Source organism: Oncorhynchus tshawytscha, linkage group LG08, assembly GCF_018296145.1.
Source record: "Oncorhynchus tshawytscha isolate Ot180627B linkage group LG08, Otsh_v2.0, whole genome shotgun sequence".
NCBI classification, from domain to species: domain Eukaryota; kingdom Metazoa; phylum Chordata; class Actinopteri; order Salmoniformes; family Salmonidae; genus Oncorhynchus; species Oncorhynchus tshawytscha.
In genome coordinates, this window is record NC_056436.1 from 6,437,643 (window position 1) to 6,464,769 (window position 27,127).

General features: G+C 48.3%; 1 protein-coding gene across 2 annotated transcripts; it reads right to left on the minus strand.

The window, feature by feature from the left end:
* Positions 1 to 250: 250 nt before the first annotated feature.
* LOC112255840 (DDB1- and CUL4-associated factor 5-like) lies at positions 251 to 26,945 on the minus strand. 2 transcript variants are annotated; one of them, XM_042325131.1, is made up of 10 exons: positions 26,436 to 26,944; positions 23,271 to 23,417; positions 18,924 to 18,960; positions 16,791 to 16,930; positions 12,202 to 12,331; positions 11,264 to 11,477; positions 6,996 to 7,062; positions 4,962 to 5,089; positions 1,826 to 1,972; positions 251 to 1,749 (listed from the first exon to the last, which is right to left on the minus strand). In XM_042325131.1, the coding sequence occupies exons 1-10, from the start codon at positions 26,641 to 26,643 to the stop codon at positions 574 to 576; spliced, it is 2,394 nt and encodes a 797-aa protein (XP_042181065.1). In that variant the 5' UTR covers positions 26,644 to 26,944; the 3' UTR covers positions 251 to 573. The 2 variants fall into 2 exon arrangements, with proteins under 2 accessions (XP_042181065.1, XP_042181066.1); XM_042325132.1 differs by having other exon boundaries at positions 261 to 1,740; positions 26,436 to 26,945.
* Positions 26,946 to 27,127: the final 182 nt, after the last annotated feature.

Here is a 27,127-nt window from a genome sequence, read left to right on the forward strand (position 1 = left end):
TCCATGGGCCAGTGTTACTCAGACCCCCCAGTTGTTCCATGGGCCAGTGTTACTCGAACCCCCAGTTGTTCCATGGGCCAGTGTTACTCAGACCCCCAGTTGTTCCATGGGCCAGTGTTACTGGGACCCCCCAGTTGTTCCATGGGCCAGTGTTACTGGGACCCCCCAGTTGTTCCATGGGCCAGTGTTACTCAGACCCCTAGTTGTTCCATGGGCCAGTGTTACTCAGACCCCCAGTCTCCAGTCTGGCACCCCCAGTTGTTCCATGGGCCAGTGTTACTGGGACCCCCAGTTGTTCCATGGGCCAGTGTTACTGGGACCCCCCAGTTGTTCCATGGGCCAGTGTTACTGGGACCCCTCAGTTGTTCAATGTATTTAATATATACCAGAGCTAGCAGACCTGATTTAACTAGTCAACTAACCCTGAAGCCCTTGACAAGGTGAATCAGATGAGGTAGTTCAGGGTTACAACGATGTTGTGCAACATCCCAGAGGAGAGGAGAGGTTTGAGGGTAATGTGGGACAACATCAGTCATTCACCAAATGATCACCTTCCCACGACAGGCGTTATCATCATCTCTTCAACTTCTTCTCTAACCCCTCCCCTGACCCTTGACCCCCTGACCCCAGGTGAGTCCGTTTTAGCGCCCCCTGGGTAGGGGCCTGGCCTCTCTGAGAAGACAGCCCTGCCTCTTCCTCTTCCTGGTTCATAGTGTCTGTTTGTTTCCCCGCCAAGGCCTCCCTCTCCCCCCTGGAATCTGGGGACGCAAACAGGTCTGGAGCCAGACGGTCTACTGGCACTTCAGTCATCTCAGTCTGGTGGGGGCTGTGGTGATGTCTGGAGGAAGAGGAGACCCAGCTACTGTTGTCCATCCTCTCTAAAGCAGCCCCCGTCACCCCTCCCTCCCGGGACTCGGTCCTCTGCTGCAGGGTGTCCTGAGAGGTGATGAGAAGGTCGTCTTGGCTGTCCAGAGAGACTGCAGGGCTGGTACCGGTAAGTCTGCCCGAATTGCTGGCACATCTTCCCGTTTTCGAGCTCCTTCTGTGGGGTCCGATCTGGACCGAGTCCCGGCCCTGCTGCAGCTCCGTGGAGGATGCGGAGGAGGATGAGGCCTCATCCATGGAGATCTTGGGGTAGGAGCAGGAGTCGACCCCCCCGGGGTACAGGGCCTGGGCGGACTCGGGGCGCCCTCCACTGGGCCTGCAGGGGAAGTGCATGCGGCGCCTCCGTGCGGCGTTGCGTTGCCGGGTGCTGACCCTGCGGCGCTCCTCATCCTCAGAGCTGGTGGAGGAGGTGGTGGAGGAGCTGGAGGAGGCCCCAGCGGGGGAGGATGTGGGGCTGGAGAGGGTGGAGTTGTCTCGGGGGCTGGGGCGTGGCATGGGGTCCAGCCAGAACCCAGAGGAATCAGAGTCCTCTCCCACCAGGTCCAATAAGAACGCAGACTGGTGATGTCGCTGACGACTCCTGGGCATCAGCGGCTCCACCCCCAAGGCCTCGGGTGCAGCCAATGAGGATGAGGAGGAGCGGTCCGAGTCGCCCATAGCAGCAGCGGGATGTACAGGTGAAGCAGCACCAACCAGGACCCCGGCGCCATCTCCTACAGCCCGCGTGGAGTGTCGTCCCCTGGCATGGAGCTGCAGGATGGCCCCCTCACTCAGGTCACTGTCTGAGTCCGAACTCCAGCCCTCGATCTCCCGACGAACCAGAGAGTCAAAGAAGGCCATCATACGAGGATCCTCCTGGATGGACTGAGATGACATGAGAAAGATGCAATCGTACTTCAATTCATCCCCCAGAGTATGTGTGTGTGTGTGTGTGTGTTACCTGTGAGACGTAGTCGTGCCTCAGGCCGCTGCCGCTGTTCAGCACCAGGCTGATATACTCCTCATGGCTGTACAGACTCCTGGACTTATTCTCCACACAACCATCCAGGTCGCCCAGACTCTCTGTCTGCTGGTAGGGGCTCCACGCCTGGGGTGGGGGGGGGATAAGAGGAGAGACGAGGCAGAGGTCAGGTTTAGAAAGCCTGTATCAGCTTTCACACTTCTGGTACAGACCTAGAGCCGCTGCGGCAGAGGAGACCCGCTAGAGCCGCTGCGGCAGAGGAGACCTAGAGCCGCTGCGGCAGAGGAGACCTAGAGCCGCTGCGGCAGAGGAGACCTAGAGCCGCTGCGGCAGAGGAGACCTAGAGCCGCTGCGGCAGAGGAGACCTAGAGCCGCTGCGGCAGAGGAGACCTAGAGCCGCTGCGGCAGAGGAGACCTAGAGCCGCTGCGGCAGAGGAGACCTAGAGCCGCTGCGGCAGAGGAGACCTAGAGCCGCTGCGGCAGAGGAGACCTAGAGCCGCTGCGGCAGAGGAGACCTAGAGCCGCTGCGGCAGAGGAGACCTGAGCCGCTGCGGCAGAGGAGACCTAGAGCCGCTGTAGCAGAGGAGACCTAGAGCCGCTGGGGGAGAGGAGACTAGAGCCGCTGCGGGAGAGGAGACCTAGAGCCGCTGCGGGAGAGGAGACCTAGAGCCGCTGCGTGAGAGGAGAACTAGAGCCGCTGCGGGAGAGGAGACCTAGAGCCGCTGCGTGAGAGGAGACCTAGAGCCGCTGCGTGAGAGGAGACCTAGAGCCGCTGTAGCAGAGGAGACCTAGAGCCGCTGTAGCAGAGGAGACCTAGAGCCGCTGCGTGAGAGGAGACCTAGAGCCGCTGCGTGAGAGGAGACCTAGAGCCGCTGCGTGAGAGGAGACCTAGAGCCGCTGCGGGAGAGGAGACTAGAGCCGCTGCGGCAGAGGAGACCTAGAGCCGCTGCGGCAGAGGAGACCTAGAGCCGCTGCGGCAGAGGAGACCTAGAGCCGCTGCGGCAGAGGAGACCTAGAGCCGCTGCGGCAGAGGAGACCTAGAGCCGCTGCGGCAGAGGAGACCTAGAGCCGCTGCGGCAGAGGAGACCTAGAGCCGCTGCGGCAGAGGAGACCTAGAGCCGCTGCGGCAGAGGAGACCTAGAGCCGCTGCAGCAGAGGAGACCTAGAGCCGCTGCAGCAGAGGAGACCTAGAGCCGCTGTAGCAGAGGAGACCTAGAGCCGCTGGGGAGAGGAGACTAGAGCCGCTGTAGCAGAGGAGACCTAGAGCCGCTGCGTGAGAGGAGACCTAGAGCCGCTGCGTGAGAGGAGAACTAGAGCCGCTGCGGGAGAGGAGACCTAGAGCCGCTGCGTGAGAGGAGACCTAGAGCCGCTGCGTGAGAGGAGACCTAGAGCCGCTGTAGCAGAGGAGACCTAGAGCCGCTGCAGAGGAGACCTAGAGCCGCTGCGTGAGGGAGACCTAGAGCCGCTGTAGCAGAGGAGACCTAGAGCCGCTGCGTGAGAGGGAGACCTAGAGCCGCTGCGTGAGAGGAGACCTAGAGCCGCTGCGTGAGAGGAGACCTAGAGCCGCTTCGGGAGAGGAGACTAGAGCCGCTGCGGCAGAGGAGACCTAGAGCCGCTGCGGCAGAGGAGACCTAGAGCCGCTGTGGCAGAGGAGACCTTGAGCCGCTGCGGGAGAGGAGACCTAGAGCCGCTGCGGCAGAGGAGACCTGAGAGAGGAGACTAGAGCCGCTGCGGGAGAGGAGACTGAGCCGCTGCGGGAGAGGAGACCTAGAGCCGCTGTAGCAGAGGAGACCTTGAGCCGCTGCGGGAGGGAGACCTAGAGCCGCTGCGGGAGAGGAGACCTAGAGCCGCTGCGGGAGAGGAGACTAGAGCCGCTGCGTGAGAGGAGACCTAGAGCGCTGCGGCAGAGGAGACTAGAGCCGCTGCGTGAGAGGAGACCTAGAGCCGCTGCGGCAGAGGAGACTAGAGCCGCTGCGTGAGAGGAGACCTAGAGCCGCTGCGTGAAAGAGACCTAGAGCCGCTGCGTGAGAGGAGACCTAGAGCCGCTGCGGCAGAGGAGACCTAGAGCCGCTGCGGCAGAGGAGACCTAGAGCCGCTGCGGCAGAGGAGACCTAGAGCCGCTGCGGGAGAGGAGACCTAGAGCCGCTGCGGGAGAGGAGACCTGAGCCGCTGCGGGAGAGGAGACTAGAGCCGCTGTAGCAGAGGAGACTAGAGCCGCTGCGGGAGAGGAGACTAGAGCCGCTGCGGCAGAGGAGACTAGAGCCGCTGCGGCAGAGGAGACTAGAGCCGCTGCGGCAGAGGAGACTAGAGCCGCTGCGGCAGAGGAGACTAGAGCCGCTGCGGCAGAGGAGACTAGAGCCGCTGCGGCAGAGGAGACTAGAGCCGCTGCGGCAGAGGAGACTAGAGCCGCTGCGGCAGAGGAGACTAGAGCCGCTGCGGCAGAGGAGACTAGAGCCGCTGCGGCAGAGGAGACTAGAGCCGCTGCGGCAGAGGAGACTAGAGCCGCTGCGGCAGAGGAGACTAGAGCCGCTGCGGCAGAGGAGACTAGAGCCGCTGCGGCAGAGGAGACTAGAGCCGCTGTAGCAGAGAGCGTTATGATGATGAACCGACATCTTCCTTCGACAAGCTTGTCAAAAGGGGACAGATGGCGAAGGAGATGAGTCGTCTGTCTTCACCTCAGGCCCTGTGATTCATGAGGGACAGTGAGTTATCATGACTGAAGACCTGAGAGCCATACAGGATGGGAAACCACCAAGTGAGGAATGAGTTACTACCGTTACCCTTTGAGAGGGTTTAAGGAGTCGAGCGGCTGAGATAATGATTCTGATGGCACGGCGAGCACCCAGGCGGTTTCTCCTTTTCTTGCAAACAACTACCTTCAAGATTCTGTGCATTTTTTTAAAGTACTCAAACAACCGAACTGATGAACTTTAAAATCATGATGATGTAATCAATTGATGTTCATGATGTAATGTGGATATGTCACTGATGATTTCATGAACCACTGATGAACCAAATCATTGTATTAAGTCATACACCCACCCACGACCTGTGATTTGAATGATTATTAAAACGGTAAAATTAAAAAATAATAATCTACGACTTAACTACTGACCTTGATGACCTTCTCGACCCCGGAGGAGCAGATCATATTGGTGCTGGGGTTGAACCGGACTTGGTTCACGATGGAACGGTGACCTTTCAGGACCATGGACGCTCCGTTGACCACACGCCCCGGGCCTCCTGCAAGGGAGAGAGACGGAGAAATAGAGACGTGTCATCTGTAACCATGTTTCCATCCAAACATTTCATGAGGATGAATTACCCCGACGTATAAAGACAAGCCACGACTGAAACATGAAATGTTCGACAAGACAAATGTGTTAGTTTCGACGTGGATCTGTTTGTGTCCAGCAGAAACGCCTTTATGCGCAAATATTGATATAATAACCGTCATATTGAAGTAAACTTTGAGTCATGCGACGATATGTTGTCTGGTCCTCCCGCTACGACTCGGGGCCTAGTGGTTAGAGAGTTGGTCTGGTCCTCCCACCACGACTCGGGGCCTAGTGGTTAGAGAGTTGGTCTGGTCCTCCCACCACGACTCGGGGCCTAGTGGTTAGAGAGTTGGTCTGGTCCTCCCACTACGACTCGGGGCTAGTGGTTAGAGAGTTGGTCTGGTCCTCCCACTACGACTCGGGCCTAGTGGTTTGAGAGTTGGTCTGGTCCTCCCACTACGACTCGGGGCCTAGTGGTTAGAGAGTTGGTCTAGTAACCGGAAGGTTGCAAGATCGGGTCCCCGAGCTGACAAGGTACAAATCTGTCGTTCTGCCCCTGAACAAGGAAGTTAACCCGCTGTTCCTAGGCCGTCGTTGAAAATAAGAATTTGTTCTTAACTGACTTGACTAGTTAAATAAAGGTTAAATTAAAAAAATAAGTGATGAACTTCACAGGGTGGTGAAAGTTCAAGGTGAGCTTGATGTTCCTTTCCAATAAATATTGAGGGTCTTATACTGGTGATATGGCTGCCATTTGACAAACACAAATAATTAAAATCGCTTTTATCCATAGTAATCTCATCATGTAGGTAGACTACCCACATTTCACTGTCTCTGTTGGCCAGAGGACACATTTCACTGTCTCTGTTGGCCAGAGGACACATTTCACTGTCTCTGTTGGCCAGAGGACACATTTCACTGTCTCTGTTGGCCAGAGGACACATTTCACTGTCTCTGTTGGCCAGAGGACACATTTCACTGTCTCTGTTGGCCAGAGGACACATTTCACTGTCTCTGTTGGCCAGAGGACACATTTCACTGTCTCTGTTGGCCAGAGGACACATTTCACTGTCTCTGTTGGCCAGAGGACACATTTCACTGTCTCTCTGCCCCTGGCCAGAGGACACATTTCACTGTCTCTGTTGGCCAGGGACACATTTCACTGTCTCTGTTGGCCAGAGGACACATTTCACTGTCTCTGTTGGCCAGAGGACACATTTCACTGTCTCTGTTGGCCAGAGGACACATTTCACTGTCTCTGTTGGCCAGAGGACACATTTCACTGTCTCTGTTGGCCAGAGGACACATTTCACTGTCTCTGTTGGCCAGAGGACATTTCACTGTCTCTGTTGGCCAAACACATTTCAAATGTCTCTGTTGGCCATAGTACACATTTCACTGTCATGTTGGCCAGAGGACACATTTCACTGTCTCTGTTGGCCAGAGGACACATTTCACTGTCTCTGTTGGCCAGAGGACACATTTCACTGTCTCTGTTGGCCAGAGGACACATTTCACTGTCTCTGTTGGCCAGAGGACACATTTCACTGTCTCTGTTGGCCAGAGGACACATTTCACTGTCTCTGTTGGCCAGAGGACACATTTCACTATATAAAACGCAAAACCATCAGTAGAGTTTAAAATGTCATGGAAACTCATTTAACATGAGAATATAACAGCAAAAGTCATTTTTATGGGGACGAAGTTATCACGCAAAGCCTTTTATCCACAAAATAAAGTTTGTTTACTGTAAACCTAGTTGGTGGGGAAATTTGCATATTGTTTCATCTGTCACAAATTGTACAGAAACGTAGCTATTTACACATATAAGATTGAAACACACACACACACACACACACACACACACTTACCTGCTTCAGGATCCTTTGGGATTCTCCACATATAAAGGTTGAAGTCATCTGATCCAGACAAGACGTACTAGAGGAAGACGACAGAGAGATTAACAGAGGCATCTCAAAATGCCACCCTATTCCCTATGTAGTGCACTTCTTTAGCCCAGAGCCCTGCTGACAAAAGTAGTGGACTAGATAGGGAATAGGATTAGATTTGGGAGTCATTGTAAGACAACGTTCTCTATAAAACACATCATGATGTTGAACTATTACACGATGTTCTCCGTTTCTGTTGATACCAACAAAAAGAGAAGCTTGTTATCAACAATTAATCCTCCAAAACAAAAAGCTTGAGAAGAGAGTCAGGGAACATCTAAACTTTAAAGCATTACGGCCAGTCCATTTTGAGTATTCATAAAGAGCCTCCCGAGTAAGACTGCTGATCTAGGATCAGTTTAGGTTTGTATTTTAGATCATAATGAAAAAAAGATTACACAGACAAGATCTGATCCTAGATCAGCACTCTTAACGCTTTATGAATCCGAGCCTAAATCCTTTAGGGGAAAATAATTGCCATTTTTTTAAAAAAATTTAAAAATGTTTTAAACTTCCAAGGATCCAGTTGTAGAAACACCAAAACAGGCAGCGCAGTTACAATACGGAGACAGAAGAATTTATGACAAATCTCTTCTCTGAGGGAAGATAGAATTTGAGATGAGGTGTACACTTCTCCAAAAAACACACTGAGCAGAAATATGTGTGGTGTCTGTTGCCAGGCAACGAGGAGCCGAGCCAATGAAGCCAGAAGAGAAGAATGATCCAGAATGATCCAAAGACTGCACCTCAAATGGCAACCTACTCCAGATATAGTGCACTACTTTGGACCAGGGTAGTGAGCTATGGGAGGGAACAGGGTGCTATTTGTCTCACTCAATCACTAGGGTCATTGTCTACTAACTAGTGACATCACTGGGGTCATTATCTCCTAACTAGTGACATCACTGGGGTCATTATCTACTAACTAGTGACATCACTTGGGTCATTATCTACTAACATCACTTGGGTCATTATCTACTAACGAGTGACATCACTTGGGTCATTATCTACTAACTAGTGACATCACTTGGGTCATTATCTACTAACCAGTGACATCACTGGGGTCATTATCTACTAACTAGTGACATCACTAGGGTCATTAAGAGGCCCGCGGTGACACCACTAGGGTCATTGGGAGGCCCGCGGTGACACCACTAGGGTCATTGGGAGGCCCGCGGTGACACCACTAGGTTCATTGGGGGCCCGCGGTGACACCACTAGGGTCATTGGGAGGCCCGCGGTGACACCACTAGGGTCATTGGGAGGCCCGCGGTGACACCACTAGGGTCATTGGGAGGCCCGCGGTGACACCACTAGGGTCATTGGGAGGCCCGCGGTGACACCACTAGGGTCATTGGGAGGCCCGCGGTGACACCACTAGGGTCATTGGGAGGCCCGCGGTGACACCTGGGAGGTGAACCCCAGGACACACGAATAGAATTGTAACCATAACTGGCACAAGCCTTTTGTCGTCTCTAAGCAACATCGTCACCTTGACAACAAGTAGTCAGGGGCCACTCCGCACAGAAGAGAGAAAGCACTAGTGAATGTAGCTGCAGGCATTCTACATCACCTCCTCCCCCACAAGGCCTAACTTCTCCCTCGCGCTTCGTGTAACTCTGGTCTCACACGCCACTGGTAGATTCCAGCCGGCTGCAGCACGGTTCTGTTATTCTAGAAGGGTCTTCTTCTGCAGCGAAGGTCTCCCCTGACAGCACCGCAGCCAATTGTGAACATAAACTAGACATGGTTTCAGAGTGATATCATGTCTCATATGAGGGGGAGGGGGGGGGCTAGTGCCAAATTGCATCCTATTCCTTACATAGTGCCCTACTTTTGACTAGAGCCCTGGACACTATGTGAGGAATAGGGGGATGAGCTGAGGGAAGAGTCTAGGAGACTGAAGAGCCTCGATAAAAAAGGCCTCAACTTTCACCGTTGCCCTCTGGACGACCTCCCCAACAAGATAAAAGGGCTAAGGTCAAATGTAGTGCGCGGCATAGGGAACAGGGTACCATTTGAGACGGATCCCTTGAGCCTACTGCAGAGTTCCTTCAGGAAAACCCAACTTTGTAAATGTCTCTGTAGGGAAGCCTCTCTTTAACAGACTCTCTCTCTCCCTCTTCCCAGAATAGAAAGAGAGAAAAAAAAACACAATAAAAATTGGGACGTTGACTTTCTAGGTTTCTATGCCCCATAACAGAACGGTCTGTAGTTTAGATAGTACGAGTGTTACCTAGCGACGCAAAGGTTGAAGGTCAAAGTCCCACAGGGATCACATCCACACACTGTACTGGAAGTGCCTCTGCTAATTGGTAGATACAGTACCAGTCAAAAGTTGACACCTACTCATTACAGGGTTTTTCTTTTTTTTAAACTATTTTCTACATTGTAGAATAATAGTGAAGACATCAAAACTATGAAATAACACATATGGAATCATCATCATATAAAGAAGTGTTAAATCAACATATATTTTATATTTGAGATTTGTCAAAGTAGCCCCCCTTTGCCTTGATGACAGCTTTGCACATTCTTGGCATTCGCTCAACCAACACGGTAGGGTTGGGTACACAGAAGATAGCCCTATTTGGTAAAAGACCAAGTCCATATTATGGCAAGAACAGCTCAAATAAGCAAAGAGAAACGACAGTCCATCATTACTTTAAGACATGAAGGTCAGTCAATACTTTGAAAGTTTCTTCAAGTGCAGTCCCCAAAAAATGATCAAGTGCTATGATGAAACTGGCTCTCATGAGGATCGCCACAGGAAAGGAAGACCCAGAGTTACCTCTGCTGCAGAGGATAAGTTCATTAGAGTTAACTGTCTCTCAAGAGGGCCGCCACAGGAAAGGAAGAACCAGAGTTACCTCTGCTGCAGAGGATAAGTTCATTAGAGTTACCAGCCTCAGAAATTGCTGCAAAGAAACCACTACTAAAGGACACCAATAAGAAGAAGAGACTTGCTTGGGCCAAGAAACACGAGCAACGGACATTAGATCGGTGGAAATCTGTCCTTTGGTCTGATTGAGATTTTTGCTTCCAACCCCCGTGTCTTTGTGAGTGAACGGATGATCTCCGCATGTGTGGTTCCCACCATGAAGCATGGAGGAGGTGGTGTGATGGTGCTTTACTGTCTGATTTATTTAGAATTCAAGGCACACTTAACCAGCATGGCTACCACAGCCTTCTGCAGTGATACACCATCTCATCTGGTTTGGGCTTAGTGTGAGTATCATTTGTTTTTCAACAGGACAATGACCCAACACACCTCCGGGCTGTAAGGGCTATTTGACCAAGAAGGAGTGCTGCATCAGATGACCGTTGGACACTGAGCAACAGTCCTGTTGGAAAACAGAAAGCTTTGAGATGGTCACAAAGGCTGCTTCCCAGAAGGCACCCTATTCCCTATATAGTGCACCCCTTTAGACCCTATATAATGCACTCCTTTAGACCCTATATAGTGCACTCCTTTAGACCCTATATAGTGCACTCCTTTAGACCCTATATAGTGCACTCCTTTAGACCCTATATAGTGCACTCCTTTAGACCCTATATAGTGCACTCCTTTAGACCCTATATAGTGCACTCCTTTAGACCCTATATAGTGCACTCCTTTAGACCCTATATAATGCACTCCTTTAGACCCTATATAGTGCACTCCTTTAGACCCTATATAGTGCACTACTTTAGACCCTATATAGTGCACTACTTTAGACCCTATATAGTGCACTCCTTTAGACCCTATATAGTGCACTACTTTAAACCCTATATAGTGCACCACTTTAAACCCTATATAGTGCACTCCTTTAGACCCTATATAGTGCACTCCTTTAGACCCTATATAGTGCACTCCTTTAGACCCTATTCCCTATATAGTGCACTCCTTTAGACCCTATATAATGCACTCCTTTATACCCTATATAGTGCACTACTTTAGACCCTACTCCCTATATAGTGCGCTACTTTAGACCCTATATAGTGCACTCCTTTAGACCCTATTCCCTATATAGTGCACTCCTTTAGACCCTATTCCCTATATAGTGCACTCCTTTAGACCCAATATAGTGCACTACTTTAGTCCTTATTCCCTATATAGTGCACTACTTTTGACCAGGGTCTACAGGGCTCTACAAGCTGTAGGGAACAGCGTGCCTTTTGGGATGCCATCCATAGCCCCGAGGGTTTACCTGATCCTTGTCTCCAGCAAAGCAGCAGCTCTTCATGGTACAGGAGTTGAAGTAGCCCTGGTTGTCAAACTGGAAGCTGGGTAGGCGAGAGTGTAGCTCGTAGAGGACCGGGGGTAGCCTGCGACGCAGGGCCAGGAGCTGGGTCCCTGCGCTGTTAAAACGCACCGACATGGCACTCTGGAGGGACATGCTACCGCCGTACCGCAGCAGAGAACTGGGAGAGAGAGAGAGAGAATGAGGTGGAAACTGAGCTGCACTTCCTAACCTCCTGCCCAATGTATGACCATATGAGAGAGAGACAGAGAGAGAGAGACAGAGAGACAGAGAGACACAGAGACACAGAGACAGAGAGACACAGAGACAGAGAGACACAGAGACAGAGAGACACAGAGACAGAGAGACACAGAGACAGAGAGACAGAGAGACAGACAGAGAGACACAGACAGAGAGACACAGACAGAGAGACACAGACAGAGAGACACAGACAGAGAGACACAGACAGAGAGACACAGACAGAGAGAGAGAGAGAGAGACACAGACAGACAGAGACAGACAGAGACAGAGAGAGAGAGGTGGATTAGGAAGGAAGAGCAGGAGTCGTGTTCCTCTCTAGGTTTCTTCCTTCAAAGGGGAGTTTTTCCTGGCCACTGCTTTGCTTTGCTGTTTGTTAAAGCACTGACAGCCGCTGATGTAAAAAGGGCTTTATAAAATAAAAGTGATTGACAGACGGTGTAGATAAAGAGACAAATAAATGGAGGGTACTTATGTCTGATTACATTTAGAGGCAGTTTCAATCTTATATGGTCAGAATAGAAGCAATGTTAAGAAATTGGTGAATTAAATAATAAAACAGTGCCCTCTGGTGGACAAATTGGGTAAAACAGATGCTGGATTACAGCCTGAGAGTTCCGAGTGTGACAGTTAACAGAAGCTCTCACGTGCGAGGCTTGCGGATGTCCCACAGCCCCACCCCCTCCTTGGAGTTGGCTGTAGCCAGCAGTCGGGGCTCTGCCGGGTTGAACATCACACTGTGGAAGGCTGACGGGTAGTTGGCCAGACAGAAGGGCTCTGAAATACAACCGGGATGGACATGGATTTAACTCAGATGACATTGTTATTGATCAGGTGTAGGCCTATCGCAATAGGTTTTATATACACAGTAATACACTGAAAAATACTTTACAAAAATATAAAAATGCAACATGAACATTTTATATTTTTGCAACCTTTATTTAAACTAGGCAAGTCAACTAACATGTATAGTGTTGGTTCCATGTTTCATGAGCTGAAATAAAAGATCTCAGAAATGTTAAGTACACACAAAATGCTTATTTCTGTCAAATGTTGTGCACTAATTTGTTTACATCCCTGTTAGTGAGTATTTCTCCTTTGCCAAGAGAACCCATCCACCCTGACAGGTGTGGCCTATCAAGAAGCTGATTAAACAGCATGATCATTACACAGGTGCACCTTGTGCTGGGGGGACAATAAAAGGCCACTCTAAAATGTGCAGTTTTGTCACACAACACAATGCCACAGTAATAAAGCCCTTTTGTGAGGAAAAACTCGTTCTGATTGGCTGGGCCTTGCTCCCCAGTGGGTGGGCCAGTCTCCCAAGTATTTATTATGGATCCCCATTAGCTGCTGCCAAGGCACTAGCTGCTCTTCCTAGGGTCCAGCAGAATGAAGGCAGTTTATACAATTGTAAAAACATTATAATACATACATAACAGATTTCACTACACATTAAGTGTGTGCCCTCAGGCTCTACTACCACATATCTACAACACAACATCTATGTGTAAGTGTGTGTGTATGTTATCGTGTGTGTGTATAGTGCGTATGTTATCGTGTGTGTATGCACGTGTCTGTGCCTATGTTTGTCACAGTTTTAAAAAAATCTGATTTGACTTCTTGCATCAGTTACCTGATGTGGAATAGAGTTCCATGTAGTCATGGCTCTGTGTAGTACTGTGGAATAGAGTTCCATGTAGCCATGGCTCTGTGTAGTACTGTGGAATAGAGTTCCATGTAGTCATGGCTCTATGTAGTACTGTGGAATAGAGTTCCATGTAGTCATGGCTCTATGTAGTACTGTGGAATAGAGTTCCATGTAGTCATGGCTCTATGTAGTACTGTGGAATAGAGTTCCATGTAGTCATGGCTCTATGTAGTACTGTGGAATAGAGTTCCATGTAGTCATGGCTCTATGTAGTACTGTGGAATAGAGTTCCATGTAGTCATGGCTCTATGTAGTACTGTGGAATAGAGTTCCATGTAGTCATGGCTCTATGTAGTACTGTGGAATAGAGTTCCATGTAGTCATGGCTCTATGTAGTACAGTGGAATAGAGTTCCATGTAGTCATGGCTCTATGTAGTACTGTGGAATAGAGTTCCATGTAGTCATGGCTCTATGTAGTACTGTGGAATAGAGTTCCATGTTGTCATGGCTCTATGTAGTACTGTGGAATAGAGTTCCATGTAGTCACGGCTCTATGTAGTACTGTGGAATAGAGTTCCATGTAGTCATGGCTCTATGTAGTACTGTGGAATAGAGTTCCATGTAGTCATGGCTCTATGTAGTACTGTGGAATAGAGTTCCATGTAGTCATGGCTCTATGTGGTACTGTGGAATAGAGTTCCATGTAGTCATGGCTCTATGTAGTTCTGTGGAATAGAGTTCCATGTAGCCATGGCTCTGTGTAGTACTGTGGAATAGAGTTCCATGTAGTCATGGCTCTAGTTCCATGTAGTCATGGCTCTATGTAGTACTGTGGAATAGAGTTCCATGTAGTCATGGCTCTATGTAGTACTGTGGAATAGAGTTCCATGTAGTCATGGCTCTATGGCTCTGGAATGTTCCATGTACTCATGGCTCTATGGAATAGAGTTCCATGTAGTCATGGCTCTATGTAGTACTGTGGAATAGAGTTCCATGTAGTCATGGCTCTATGTAGTACTGTGGAATAGAGTTCCATGTAGTCATGGCTCTATGTGTACTGTGGAATAGAGTTCCATGTAGTCACGGCTCTATGTAGTACTGTGGAATGGTTCCATGTAGTCACGTCTCTATGTAGTACTGTGGAATAGAGTTCCATGTAGTCATGGCTCTATGTAGTACTGTGGAATAGAGTTCCATGTAGTCATGGCTCTATGTAGTACTGTGGAATAGAGTTCCATGTAGTCATGGCTCTATGTAGTACTGTGGAATAGAGTTCCATGGCTCTATGTAGTACTGTGGAATAGAGTTCCATGTAGTCATGGCTCTATGTAGTACTGTGGAATAGAGTTCCATGTAGTCATGGCTCTATGTGGTGGAATAGAGTTCCATGTAGTCATGGCTCTATGTAGTACTGTGGAATAGAGTTCCATGTAGTCATGGCTCTATGTAGTACTGTGGAATAGAGTTCCATGTAGTCATGGCTCTATGTAGTACTGTGGAATAGAGTTCCATGTAGTCATGGCTCTATGTAGTACTGTGGAATAGAGTTCCATGTAGTCATGGCTCTATGTAGTACTGTGGAATAGAGTTCCATGTAGTCATGGCTCTATGTAGTACTGTGGAATAGAGTTCCATGTAGTCACGGCTCTATGTAGTACTGTGGAATAGAGTTCCATGTAGTCATGGCTCTATGTAGTACTGTGGAATAGAGTTCCATGTAGTCATGGCTCTATGTAGTACTGTGGAATAGGTTCCATGTAGTCATGGCTCTATGTAGTACTGTGGAATAGAGTTCCATGTAGTCATGGCTCTATGTAGTACTGTGGAATAGAGTTCCATGTAGTCAGTACTGTGGAATAGAGTTCCATGTAGTCATGGCTCTATGTAGTACTGTGGAATAGAGTTCCATGTAGTCATGGCTCTATGTAGTTCTGTGGAATAGAGTTCCATGTAGCCATGGCTCTGTGTAGTACTGTGGAATAGAGTTCCATGTAGCCATGGCTCTATGTAGTACTGTGGAATAGAGTTCCATGTAGCCATGGCTCTATGTAGTACTGTGGAATAGAGTTCCATGTAGCCATGGCTCTGTGTAGTACTGTGTGCCTCCCATAGTCTGTTCTGGACTTGGACTGTGAAGAGACCAGTGGTGTATGAATGGGAGTCTGAGGTGTATGCTAGTAGTTTAAACAGACAGCTTGGTACCTTCAGCTTGTCAACACTTCTTACAAAAACAAGTAGTGAGGAAGTCAATCTCTCTTCCACTGTGAGCCATGAGAGATTGACATCCATGTCATTAATGTTAGCTCTCTGTGCACATCCAAGGGCCAGCCGTACTACCCTGTTCTGAGACAACTGCAATTTTCCGTAGTCCCTCTTTGTGGCACCACACGACTGAACAATAGGATAGCTATGACAAAACTATGGCCTGTAGGACCTGCCTTGTTGATAATATTAAGAAGGTAGCAACTAGGGCCTGTAGGACCTGCCTTGTTGTTAAGAAGGTAGAAACTAGGGCCTGTAGGACCTGCCTTGTTGATAGTGTTGTTAAGAAGGTAGAAACTAGGGCCTGTAGGACCTGCCTTGTTGACAGTGTTGTTAAGAAGGTAGAAACTAGTGCCTGTAGGACCTGCCTTGTTGACAGTGTTGTTAAGAAGGTAGAAACTAGTGCCTGTAGGACCTGCCTTGTTGGTAGTGTTGTTAAGAAGGTAGAAACTAGGGCCTGTAGGACCTGCCTTGTTGTTAAGAAGGTAGAAACTAGGGCCTGTAGGACCTGCCTTGTTGATAGTGTTGTTAAGAAGGTAGAAACTAGGGCCTGTAGGACCTGCCTTGTTGATAGTGTTGTTAAGAAGGTAGAAACTAGGGCCTGTAGGACCTGCCTTGTTGATAGTGTTGTTAAGAAGGTAGAAACTAGGACCTGCCTGGTTGATAATGTTGTTAAGAAGGTAGAAACTAGGGCCTGTAGGACCTGCCTTGTTGACAGTGCTGTTAAGAAGGTAGAAACTAGGGTCTGTAGGACCTGCCTTGTTGATAGTGCTGTTAAGAAGGCAGAAACTAGGGTCTGTAGGACCGGTCTTGTTGATAGTGTTGTTAAGAAGGCAGAGCAGAGCTTTATTATGGACAGACTTCTCCCCATCTTAGCTACTGTTGTATCAACATGTTTTGACCATGACAGTTCACAATCCAGGGTTACTCCAAGCAGTTTAGTCTCCTCAACTCGCTCAATTTCCATGTTTCTCATTACGAGATGTAGTTGAGGTTTAGTGAATGATTTGTCCTAAATAAAATGCTTTTAGTTTTGGAAATATTTAGGACTAAGTTATTCCTTGCTACCCATTCCGAAACTAACTGCAGTTCTTTGCTAAGTTTTGCAGTCATTTCAGTTGCTGTAGTAGCAGCTGGCGTGTATAGTGGTGAGTGGGTGGGCCTATGCCCTCCCAGGGCCCACCCATGGCTGAACCCCTGCCCAGTCGTGAAATCCATAGATTAGGGTCTAATGAATGTATTAAAAAATTGACAGATTTCCTGTAACTCAGTAAAAAAAAAATTTAAAAAATGGTTGAAATTGTTGTTAAGTGTATTATTACCTCCGTGTGGCGGTTGCCGTGTGTCCCAGATGAGGACCCGTCCGTCGTCCGAGGAGCTGGCGAACACGTTGTCGTTAACGGGGCTGACTGACAGGCCGTACACCGCATCGTCGTGAAGGAACACGTTCAGAGTCTCGCCTCTGGAGGGGAAACAGAATACAGCAACTTCATGTATAACAGCAAAGTCAATAATTCCCTGATAGGCCTACAGTGAATTCGGGAAAGTATTCAGACCCCTTCAACTATTCCACTTTGTTACGTTACAGCCTTATTATAAAATGGGTTAAATAAAAAAAAAAATTTGCCTCAAATCTACACACAATACCCCCAAAATGACAAATGTGATATCAGTTTTTTTAATACATTTGCAAACATTTCTAAAAACCAGTTTTTGCTTTGTCATTATGGGGTCTTGTGATGTCATTATGGGGTCTTGTGATGTCATTATGGGGTCTTGTGATGTCATTATGGGGTCTTGTGTGTAGATTGATGAGGGGGAAAAAAAACTATTTTATACATTTTAGAATAAGGCTGTAACGTAACAAAATGTGGATAAAGTCCAGGGGTCTGAATACTTTCCAAATGCACTGTACATGAGGCGGTATGTGTTGTCTAAATGGGGTTTCAGACTATGTCCCAATGCCCACATTAATTACAACTAACCTACCACTTAGAATGAAGCCACGTGTCTGTACTGACCTACCACTTAGAATGAAGCCACGTGTCTGTACTGACCTACCACTTAGAATGAAGCCACGTGTCTGTACTGACCTACCACTTAGAATGAAGCCACGTGTTAACTGACCTACCACTAACCTACCACTTAGAAGGAAGCCACGTATTAATAATGACCTACCACTTAGAATTTTTGGTTACTACATGATACCGTAAGTGTTATTTCATAGTTTTGATGTCTTCACTATTATTCAACAATGTAGAAAATAGTAAAAAATAAAGAAAAACCACTTGAATGTGTAGGTGTGTCCAAACTTCTGACTGGTACTGTATATGTTTTGTTGTTGCTAGGCGTTATGGTCTCATTGTGCCCACCCAGACCATTATTCCTGTAACTTAACTACACATGTGAAGCTGTAAGATAAATCATATTTAAATGTATATCAAACTATTTTAAAAAAAAATGACCTGACCACTTGATTTTTAGGTTACTACATGATACCTGAATGTAAGCTGTTATTTCATAGTTTTGAAGAGAGGAGTTGTCATTTAAATAAAAACATGCATATTATTCAACAATGTAAACACTTTGAAGGAGCTCGAGGCAGGTACAAAAGGAGACGGGGTGGAATAGAAAAAGGAGACCACAGGTACATACAAGGAGATGGGGTGGAATAGGTGGCAGGTACATACAAAGACTGGAACGACAGGTACATACAAGGAGACGGGGTGGAACGAGGCGGCAGGTCATACAAGGAGACGGGGTGGACCGAGACCAGGTATTCCTGTAGACGGGGTGGAACTACATACAAGGAGACTGGGTGGAAGATAAATCATATTTAAATGTATATCAAGGAGACTGGATTTAAAAAAAAGGAGACGGGGTGGATCAGAGGATTTACATACAAGGAGACTGGGTGGAACATGCTTTCATACAAGGAGACAAGCTGGAGGTTACAAGGAGACCAATGTCTACATACAAGGAGACGGGGTGGAAGAGAGGCAGGTGTGGAACATTTAAATAAAAACATGGCAGGTACAAGGAGATGGGGTGGACAGAGGCAACACTTTGAAGGAGCTGGAACGAGGCAGGTACATACAAGGAGACGGGGTGGAATAGGGGAGGCAGGTACATACAAGGAGACGGGGTGGAACGAGAGGCAGGTACATACAAGACGGGGTGGAATAGGGGGCAGGTACATACAAGGAGATGGGGTGGAACGAGAGGCAGGTACATACAAGGAGATGGGGTGGAACGAGAGGCAGATACGTACAAGGAGATGGGGTGGAACGAGAGGCAGGTACATACAAGGAGATGGGATGGAACGAGAGGCAGGTACATACAAGGAGACGGGGTGGAACGAGAGGCAGGTACATACAAGGAGATGGGGTGGAACGAGAGGCAGAAGACAGATTCCAGTGTAGGCACACACTGATGAAGACTGATATTATACTCACTGCTCTACATCATGAAGGATGACCTGTTCGTCGTTACCTTGAGAAAGAGACACAACAGACCACAAATTAACACATGAAAATCAGGCTACGGGGTCGACCCATAGAACACTAAATCTAAATATTATAAACGGGATGGTTCGAGCCCTGAATGATGATTGGCTGACACCCGTGGTATATCTGAACATATACCACAGGTATGACAAAACGTGTATTTTTACTGCTCTATTTACATTGGTAAACAGTTTATAACAGCAATAAGGTACCTCAGGGGGGTTTTGTGATATATGGCCAATATACCACACACGGTTGTGCCTTATTGCTTAATTAGAAAACTTTAGTTGAAGAATACCTAGATAAGGACTTCATACCCCATTCATAACCAAAACAGAAGCACATACCCCATTCATAACCAAAACAGAGGCACATAAGAACGCATGACATGCTTAGGGCAACAACTGCATGTTTTTTCATTGCAGTATAAGTGATACTCCGGCGACAAAACAAATACACCCAGGCCAGTTTATTAGGTACACCACCCCAGTTCACAAAAATGGATCCCTTCTACAGACAGTGAGTCACGTGGCTGTGGTTCCCTATATAAAAAGCATGCAGACAGGCATCAAGGCATTCAGCTACTGTTCCGATTGAGTGGGGGCAAAATGAGTGACCTGAGCATTGTATAATCGTCGGTGCCAGGCACACTGGTTCCAATGTCTCGGGCACACCGGTGTCTAGGGTATACAGAGAATGGTGCGACAAACAAAAATCCTCCAGTCAGCGGCAGTCCTGTGGGCGAAGAGAGAGGTCGAAGGAGAATAGCAAAAATTGTGCAAGTTAACAGGCGGGCCAGAAACAGACAAATAACGGTGCAGTAGAATAGTGGTTTGGAACGCACAACTCGCACAACTCGTCAGTCCTTGTCACAGATGGGCTAAAGCACAGCAGCAGACCGGCCAACACCGGGCTATAGCAGCAGACCGGCCAACACCGGGCTATAGCAGCAGACCGGCCAACACCGGGCTACAGCAGCAGACCGGCCAACACCGGGCTATAGCAGCAGACCGGCCAACACCGGGCTATAGCAGCAGACCGGCCAACACCGGGCTATAGCAGCAGACCGGCCAACACCGGGCTATAGCAGCAGACCGGCCAACACCGGGCTATAGCAGCAGACCAGAACACCGGCTACAGCAGCAGACCGGCTACAGCAGCAGACCGGCCAACACCGGGCTACAGCAGCAGACCGGCCAACACCGGGCTACAGCAGCAGACCGGCCAACACCGGGCTACAGCAGCAGACCGGCCAACACCGGGCTACAGCAGCAGACCGGCCAACACCGGGCTACAGCAGCAGACCGGCCAACACCGGGCTACAGCAGCAGACCGGCCAACACCGGGCTACAGCAGCAGACCGGCCAACACCGGGCTACAGCAGCAGACCGGCCAACACCGGGCTACAGCAGCAGACCGGCCAACACCGGGCTACAGCAGCAGACCGGCCAACACCGGCTACAGCAGCAGACCGGCCAACACCGGGCTACAGCAGCAGACCGGCCAACACCGGGCTACAGCAGCAGACCGACCAACACCGGGCTATAGCAGCAGACCGACCAACACCGGGCTATAGCAGCAGACCGACCAACACCGGGCTATAGCTGCAGACCGACCAACACCGGGCTATAGCAGCAGACCGACCAACACCGGGCTATAGCAGCAGACCGACCAACACCGGGCTATAGCAGCAGACCAACCAACACCGGGCTATAGCAGCAGACCGGCCAACACCGGGCTATAGCAGCAGACCGGCCAACACCGGGCTATAGCAGCAGACCGGCCAACACCGGGCTATAGCAGCAGACCGGCCAACACCGGGCTATAGCAGCAGACCGGCCAACACCGGGCTATAGCAGCAGACCGACCAACACCGGGCTATAGCAGCAGACCGACCAACACCGGGCTATAGCAGCAGACCGACCAACACCGGGCTATAGCAGCAGACCGACCAACACCGGCCAGACAACACCAGGCTATAGCAGACCGGCCAACACCGGGCTATAGCAGCCTACTGTATTACCTCACGCTGAGCAGCACTCTCCCTACTGTATTACCTCACGCTGAGCAGCACTCCCCTTACTGTATTACCTCCCACTCCCCCTACTGTATTACCTCACGCTGAGCAGCACTCCCCCTACTGTATTACCTCACGCTGAGCAGCACTCCCCTTACTGTATTACCTCCCACTCCCCTACTATATTACCTCACGCTGAGCAGCACTCCCCTACTGTATTACCTCACGCTGAGCAGCACTCCCCCTACTGTGATTACCTCACGCTGAGCAGCCTCACACTGAGCCACTCCCCTACTGTATTACCTCACGCTGAGCAGCACTCCCCCTACTGTATTACCTCCCACTGAGCAGCACTCCCCTATTATATTACCTCACGCTGAGCAGCACTCCCTCTACTATATTACCTCACGCTGAGCAGCACTCCCCCTACTGTATTACCTCACGCTGAGCAGCACTCCCCCTACTGTATTACCTCACGCTGAGCAGCACTCCCCCTACTGTATTACCTCCCACTGAGCAGCACTCCCCTACTGTATTACCTCACACTGAGCAGCACTCCCTCTACTGTATTACCTCACGCTGAGCAGCACTCCCCTACTGTATTACCTCACGCTGAGCAGCACTCCCCCTACTGTATTACCTCACGCTGAGCAGCACTCCCCCTACTGTATTACCTCCCACTGAGCAGCACTCCCCTACTGTATTACCTCACGCTGAGCAGCACTCCCCTACTGTATTACCTCACGCTGAGCAGCACTCCCCCTGTATTACCTCACGCTGATTACCTCACGCTGAGCAGCACTCCCCTACTATATTACCTCACGCTGAGCAGCACTCCCCTACTGTATTACCTCACGCTGAGCAGCACTCCCCTACTATATTACCTCACGCTGAGCAGCACTCCCCCTACTGTATTACCTCACACTGAGCAGCACTCCCCTACTGTATTACCTCACGCTGAGCAGCACTCCCCCAACTATTATCCCGCTAGCAGCACTCCCCGCTATATTACCTCCCGCTGAGCAGCACTCCCCAGCACTCCCTCTATTATATTACCTCACGCTGAGCAGCACTCCCCTACTTATATTACCTCACGCTGAGCAGCACTCCCTCTGTATTATACGCTGAGTACACTCACGCTGAGCAGCACTCCCCTACTGTATTACCTCACACTGAGCAGCACTCCCCCTACTGTATTACCTCACGCTGAGCAGCACTCCCCCAACTATATTACCTCCCGCTGAGCAGCACTCCCCCAACTATATTACCTCCCGCTGAGCAGCACTCCCCCAACTATATTACCTCCCGCTGAGCAGCACTCCCTCTATTATATTACCTCCCGCTAAGCAGCACTCCCCTACTGTATTACCTCACGCTGAGCAGCACTCCCCCAACTATATTACCTCCCGCTGAGCAGCACTCCCTCTATTATATTACCTCCCGCTGAGCAGCACTCCCCTACTGTATTACCTCCCACTGAGCAGCACTCCCTCTATTATATTACCTCACGCTGAGCAGCACTCCCCTACTGTATTACCTCACACTGAGCAGCACTCCCTCTATTATATTACCTCCCGCTGAGCAGCACTCCCCTACTGTATTACCTCCCGCTGAGCAGCACTCCCCCTACTGTATTACCTCAGCACTCCCCCTACTGTATTACCTCACGCTGAGCAGCACTCCCCCAACTGTATTACCTCAGGACGAGTAGCACCATTCACTGAACCTTCCTCCAGTCAGGACAATGGCAAAAACAGAGACAAAACAAGATATACACAAAGCGATGGTTTTACTTCAGAAATATCAGCCATCTATATGTGAATCATAATAATCTAAGTTAGCCAGGTAGTTCAACAGGAAAAAAATAACCTAAAACGAATGTTATGCTAGGTTGATGTTAATTCTTCGTTGGTAGTTGTTAGCTACCAATTATACGTGGCTATCTAGCTAGCTAACAGTAGCAGCTAGCCAGTTAGCCCTATTGACTTACGATCTACGCACACTACAGTTGGCATTGTAGGCAGGTAAACGTGCCAAAGCGAACACAGTATGTGTTTATTAACATAGCAAGCTAAAATATTTAAATCAGGCAAAATATGGAGATGTGAATGGGCAACCATTCTGAGTTTATTCTCTCTCACTTCAGCTCAAATAACGACCGCCATTGATTTCAAGAAACGTTGCGCTGTGCCCCACGTGGTCCGTTTCGCATACTTTGATACTCCGACCATCCCGTGCTCAGAACTAAAAACAAAAAGGACAATTTTATTTCGTCTCACCCCCAGAGAACACCCTCTTGTTGGTGCTGTCGAAAGCCAGGCAGAAGATGTTGGAGAGGTGTTCTCCCTTCAGTATGAGAGGCTTGGCTGAGCGAGCATGGAGGACTCTCTCCATATCCCACAGCAGCACTCTGCGGTCATCCCCTCCTGTAGAAAGGGAAGACACATCCACAGTAAAACAAAACCAGTAAATACAAACTCGTGGTTTGGTCTTGGGGTTATTACTCTTGCAAGGCCCACCAGTAGAGAAACACACTCGACTCTGAACAGTTGATGTTGAGATGTGTCTGTTAGTTGAATTCTGTGAAGCATTTCTTTGGGCTCCAATCTGAGGTTCAGTTCTTTGCCCGATTTCTGAAGCTGGTAACTAATTAACTTAACCTCTGAAGCAGAGGCAACTCTGGGTATTCCATTCCTGTGGCGTTCCTCACGAGAGCCAGTTTCATCATAACGCTTGATGGTTTTTGCAACTGCACTCTAACTTTCAAAGTTCTTGAAAATGTTCAAATTGACTGACCTTCACGAAGGGTCTGAATATGTAAATTATTATTAATATGTACCTTATTATGTAAATAAGGTATCCGTTTTTAATTTCTTGTACAATTTTCAAAACATTTCTAAAAACTTGTTTTTGCTTTGTGTGTAGATTGATAAGGAAAACCATTTATTTAATCAATATTAGAATAAGGCTGTAATGTAACAAGATGTGGAAAAAGTCAAGGGGTCTGAATACTTTCCAAATGCAGTGTAAATACACACTGAACAAATCTATAAAAACACAACATGCAAACTATTTCAAAGATTTTACAGAGTTACATAAATCAATCAATTTATGTAAATTCATTAATCTATGGATTTCACAACTGGGCAGGGATGCAGCCATAGGTGGGTCTAGGAGGGCATAGGCCCACCCACTTGGGAGCCAGATCCACCCACTGGGGAGGCAGGCCCAGCCAATCAGAATTCGTTTTTCCCCCACAAAAGGTATTTTTTTACAGACGGAAATAATCCTCAGCACCCCACGCTCTCCGTCCTCAGACGATCCTGCAGATGAATAAACCCGGATGTGGAGGTCCTGGGCTTGCGTGGTTACACATGGTCTGGGTTGTGAAGCCGGTTGGATGTACTGCCTAATTCTCTAAAATGTCGTTGTCTTATTGTAGAGAAATGAACAATAAATTATCTGGCAACAGCTCAGGTGGACATTCCTACAGTCAGCATGCCAATTGCACGCACCCTCAACTTCTGTCGAATTGTTTTATGTGACAAATCTGCACATTTTAAATGGCCTTTTATTGTCCCCAGCACAAGGTGCACCTTTGTAATGATCATGCTGTTTAATCAGCTTCTTAATACGCAACACCTGTCAGGTGGATGGATTTTTTTGACATTGGAGAAATGCTCACTAACAGGAACGTAAAACAATTGTTTTTTTTTACCCCTTTTTTCTCCCCAATTTCGTGTTGTCCAATTGTTAGTAGCTACTATCTTGTCTCGTCGCTACAACTCCCGTACGGGCTCGGGAGAGACTAAGGTTGAAAGTCATGCGTCCTCCGATACACAACCCAACCAAGCCACACTGCTTCTTAACACAGCGCGCATCCAACCTGGAAGCCAACCGCACCAATGTGTCGGAGGAAACACCGTGCACCTGGCAACCTTGGTTAGCGCGCCCTGCGCCCGGCCCGCCACAGGAGTCGCGGGGGTGCGATGAGACAAGGATATCCCACCAGCCAACCCCTCCCTAACCCGGACGACGCTAGGCCAATTGTGCGTCGCCCCACGGACCTCCCGGTCGCGGCCGGTTACGACAGAGCCTGGGCGCGAACCCAGAGTCTCTGGTGGCACAGCCCTTAACCGCTGCGCCACCCGGGAGGCCGGAATGTAAAACAAATGTGTGCACAAAATTTCAGGGATCTTTTATGTCAGCCCATGAAACATGGGACCAACACTTTACATGTTGCGTCTATATTTTGCTTCAGTATAAATAGGCCTGTTTAATTTTGTTATATAACTTTAAAAAACAAGTTAAGTGTAGGCATAGGTAAACTGGGACATGACTAAATAATTAAAATCAGGGTGATTTGTCCACAAATAGGGTATCAAGATCTTAGCTAATTTGGTTAACTTTCTATTTAAAATGTATTTCGGGATATGAATAGCAAGTATGTCCACTTCACCGGATATTCATGTTCTTTTAAATCCACAATCTGGATCTCTCCACAGCCTCCTAGAGGATCAAGATACTTTGTATAACCTCTCTGGATTAAAACCAAATTATGATTTATACCATATGACTTATTGGATCACAAAAGAATCCAACCTTTACATTACCGTGTAGTTCTACCGTCCAAATCACCAATATTACCTGTGAAGTCCTTGGAGAAATTATTATTTTTTAAGTCACTTTTAAAGCTTAAATCCACGCACGTGTATACTTTACTCTATACCATATACTGCATCTTGCCTATGCCGTTCGGCCATCGATCATTCATATATTTTTTATATACATATTCTTATTCATTCCTTTACACTTGTGTGTATGAGGTAGTTGTGAAATTGTAAGGTTAAATTACTTGTTAGATATTACTGCACGGTCGGAACTAGAAGCACAAGCATTTCACTACACTCGCATTAACATCTGCGAACCATGTGTATGTGACAAATAACATTTGATATCATTTGATTTTAAATATATAAATACAGATCCTAATCTTAGCGAGAGGAATTATGGTGGAAAACGTATTTTTTTTTTTGGGGGGGGGGGTCAAGTGCCAGTTTCATGAAAATCAACCCTATATCAAAGGAAGGAGCAGGAACGTAGTCTAGCTAGGGCTATATAAATACAGTCATGTCACAGATACACATACTTGGTAATGTGGTAACGTTAACTTGTCAGCTGGATAACATGCGAACCTAGCTAACGTTAGGTTTTATTTGCTAGTAGTTAGCCAAAATGATTGTCAGTTTTACGCATGCAGGTTTGGCCTGTACTTTTTTCCAGGTCATAATTGACCATTTGGCATGTTGACAATAGATGAACAGGGAGCAAAATGTGCATATTCGCCGTCCTAACCAACTAAGCTTGATATCTGACGTCTGTCAACACACTAGCTGCTCGGATAGCAACTTCCATAACTAGTGATGGTCAATTCAGCAACTTACCGGACACAAGGTATTCCCCTCCATTGTTGGAAAACTCTATGGCGTTTACACACCCGAAATGTCCCAGCATATCTTTCTTGTAAAGGCTCGTGCATCCTGCCAACCGGAGTCTCTGAAATTCTTCCTTCATCAGCGGGTTCCCGAAAAGCCTTCTCTGAGACAGAAAGCCCACAGAGGACCGCATACCGCAACCCTTCACCTCCTTCATTTTTTTCCTGGAGCCGTTAGCTAGCTAGTTAGCCCGCTTAGCTAAAACACAGCAGAAAGATAGCTTGCAATTCCTCACCAACTTGTACACTTTAACTTTACCCGATATTGTGCGCTTCATTACCCCGAAAATTGTACATGTTTCCAAGTTCATATATGCAATCCGTCTGTCTCTGACCTACGTTAAGGAGAAGGGAGATATCCCCCGAGCGTAATGCTGTTGTTGTCGTTGTTAGCAGCAGTGCCGTTTCCGTGTAGTCACTTCCGGTTCAGCTTCCTGTTCCGCTCCCCTTCGGTCGTCACTAGTTACCACAGTCATAAACCCCGCCTATACCATTTATATTCTTAAAATGTGACCTTAAACATTTTTCGAAGCGTAGGATCTTAAATATTTCATATCGGGGAGAAATAATAATTTTCAACAAAAAAATGTTAAATCGACACACCTTTATTTGGGTTCCCACACCGTCTCATCTTTATGTTAC

Coding starts and splice junctions, on each gene's coding strand:
- LOC112255840 (XM_042325131.1), bottom strand. CDS start 26,643: ATGAAGGAGGTGAAGGGTTGCGGTATGCGGTCCTCTGTGGGCTTTCTG. Junction 16,931..18,923: donor ATCCTTCATGATGTAGAGCA/GTGAGTATAATA, acceptor TTTCCCCTCCAG/AGGCGAGACTCTGAACGTGT. Junction 7,063..11,263: donor TTGCTGGAGACAAGGATCAG/GTAAACCCTCGG, acceptor GTCTTCCTCTAG/TACGTCTTGTCTGGATCAGA.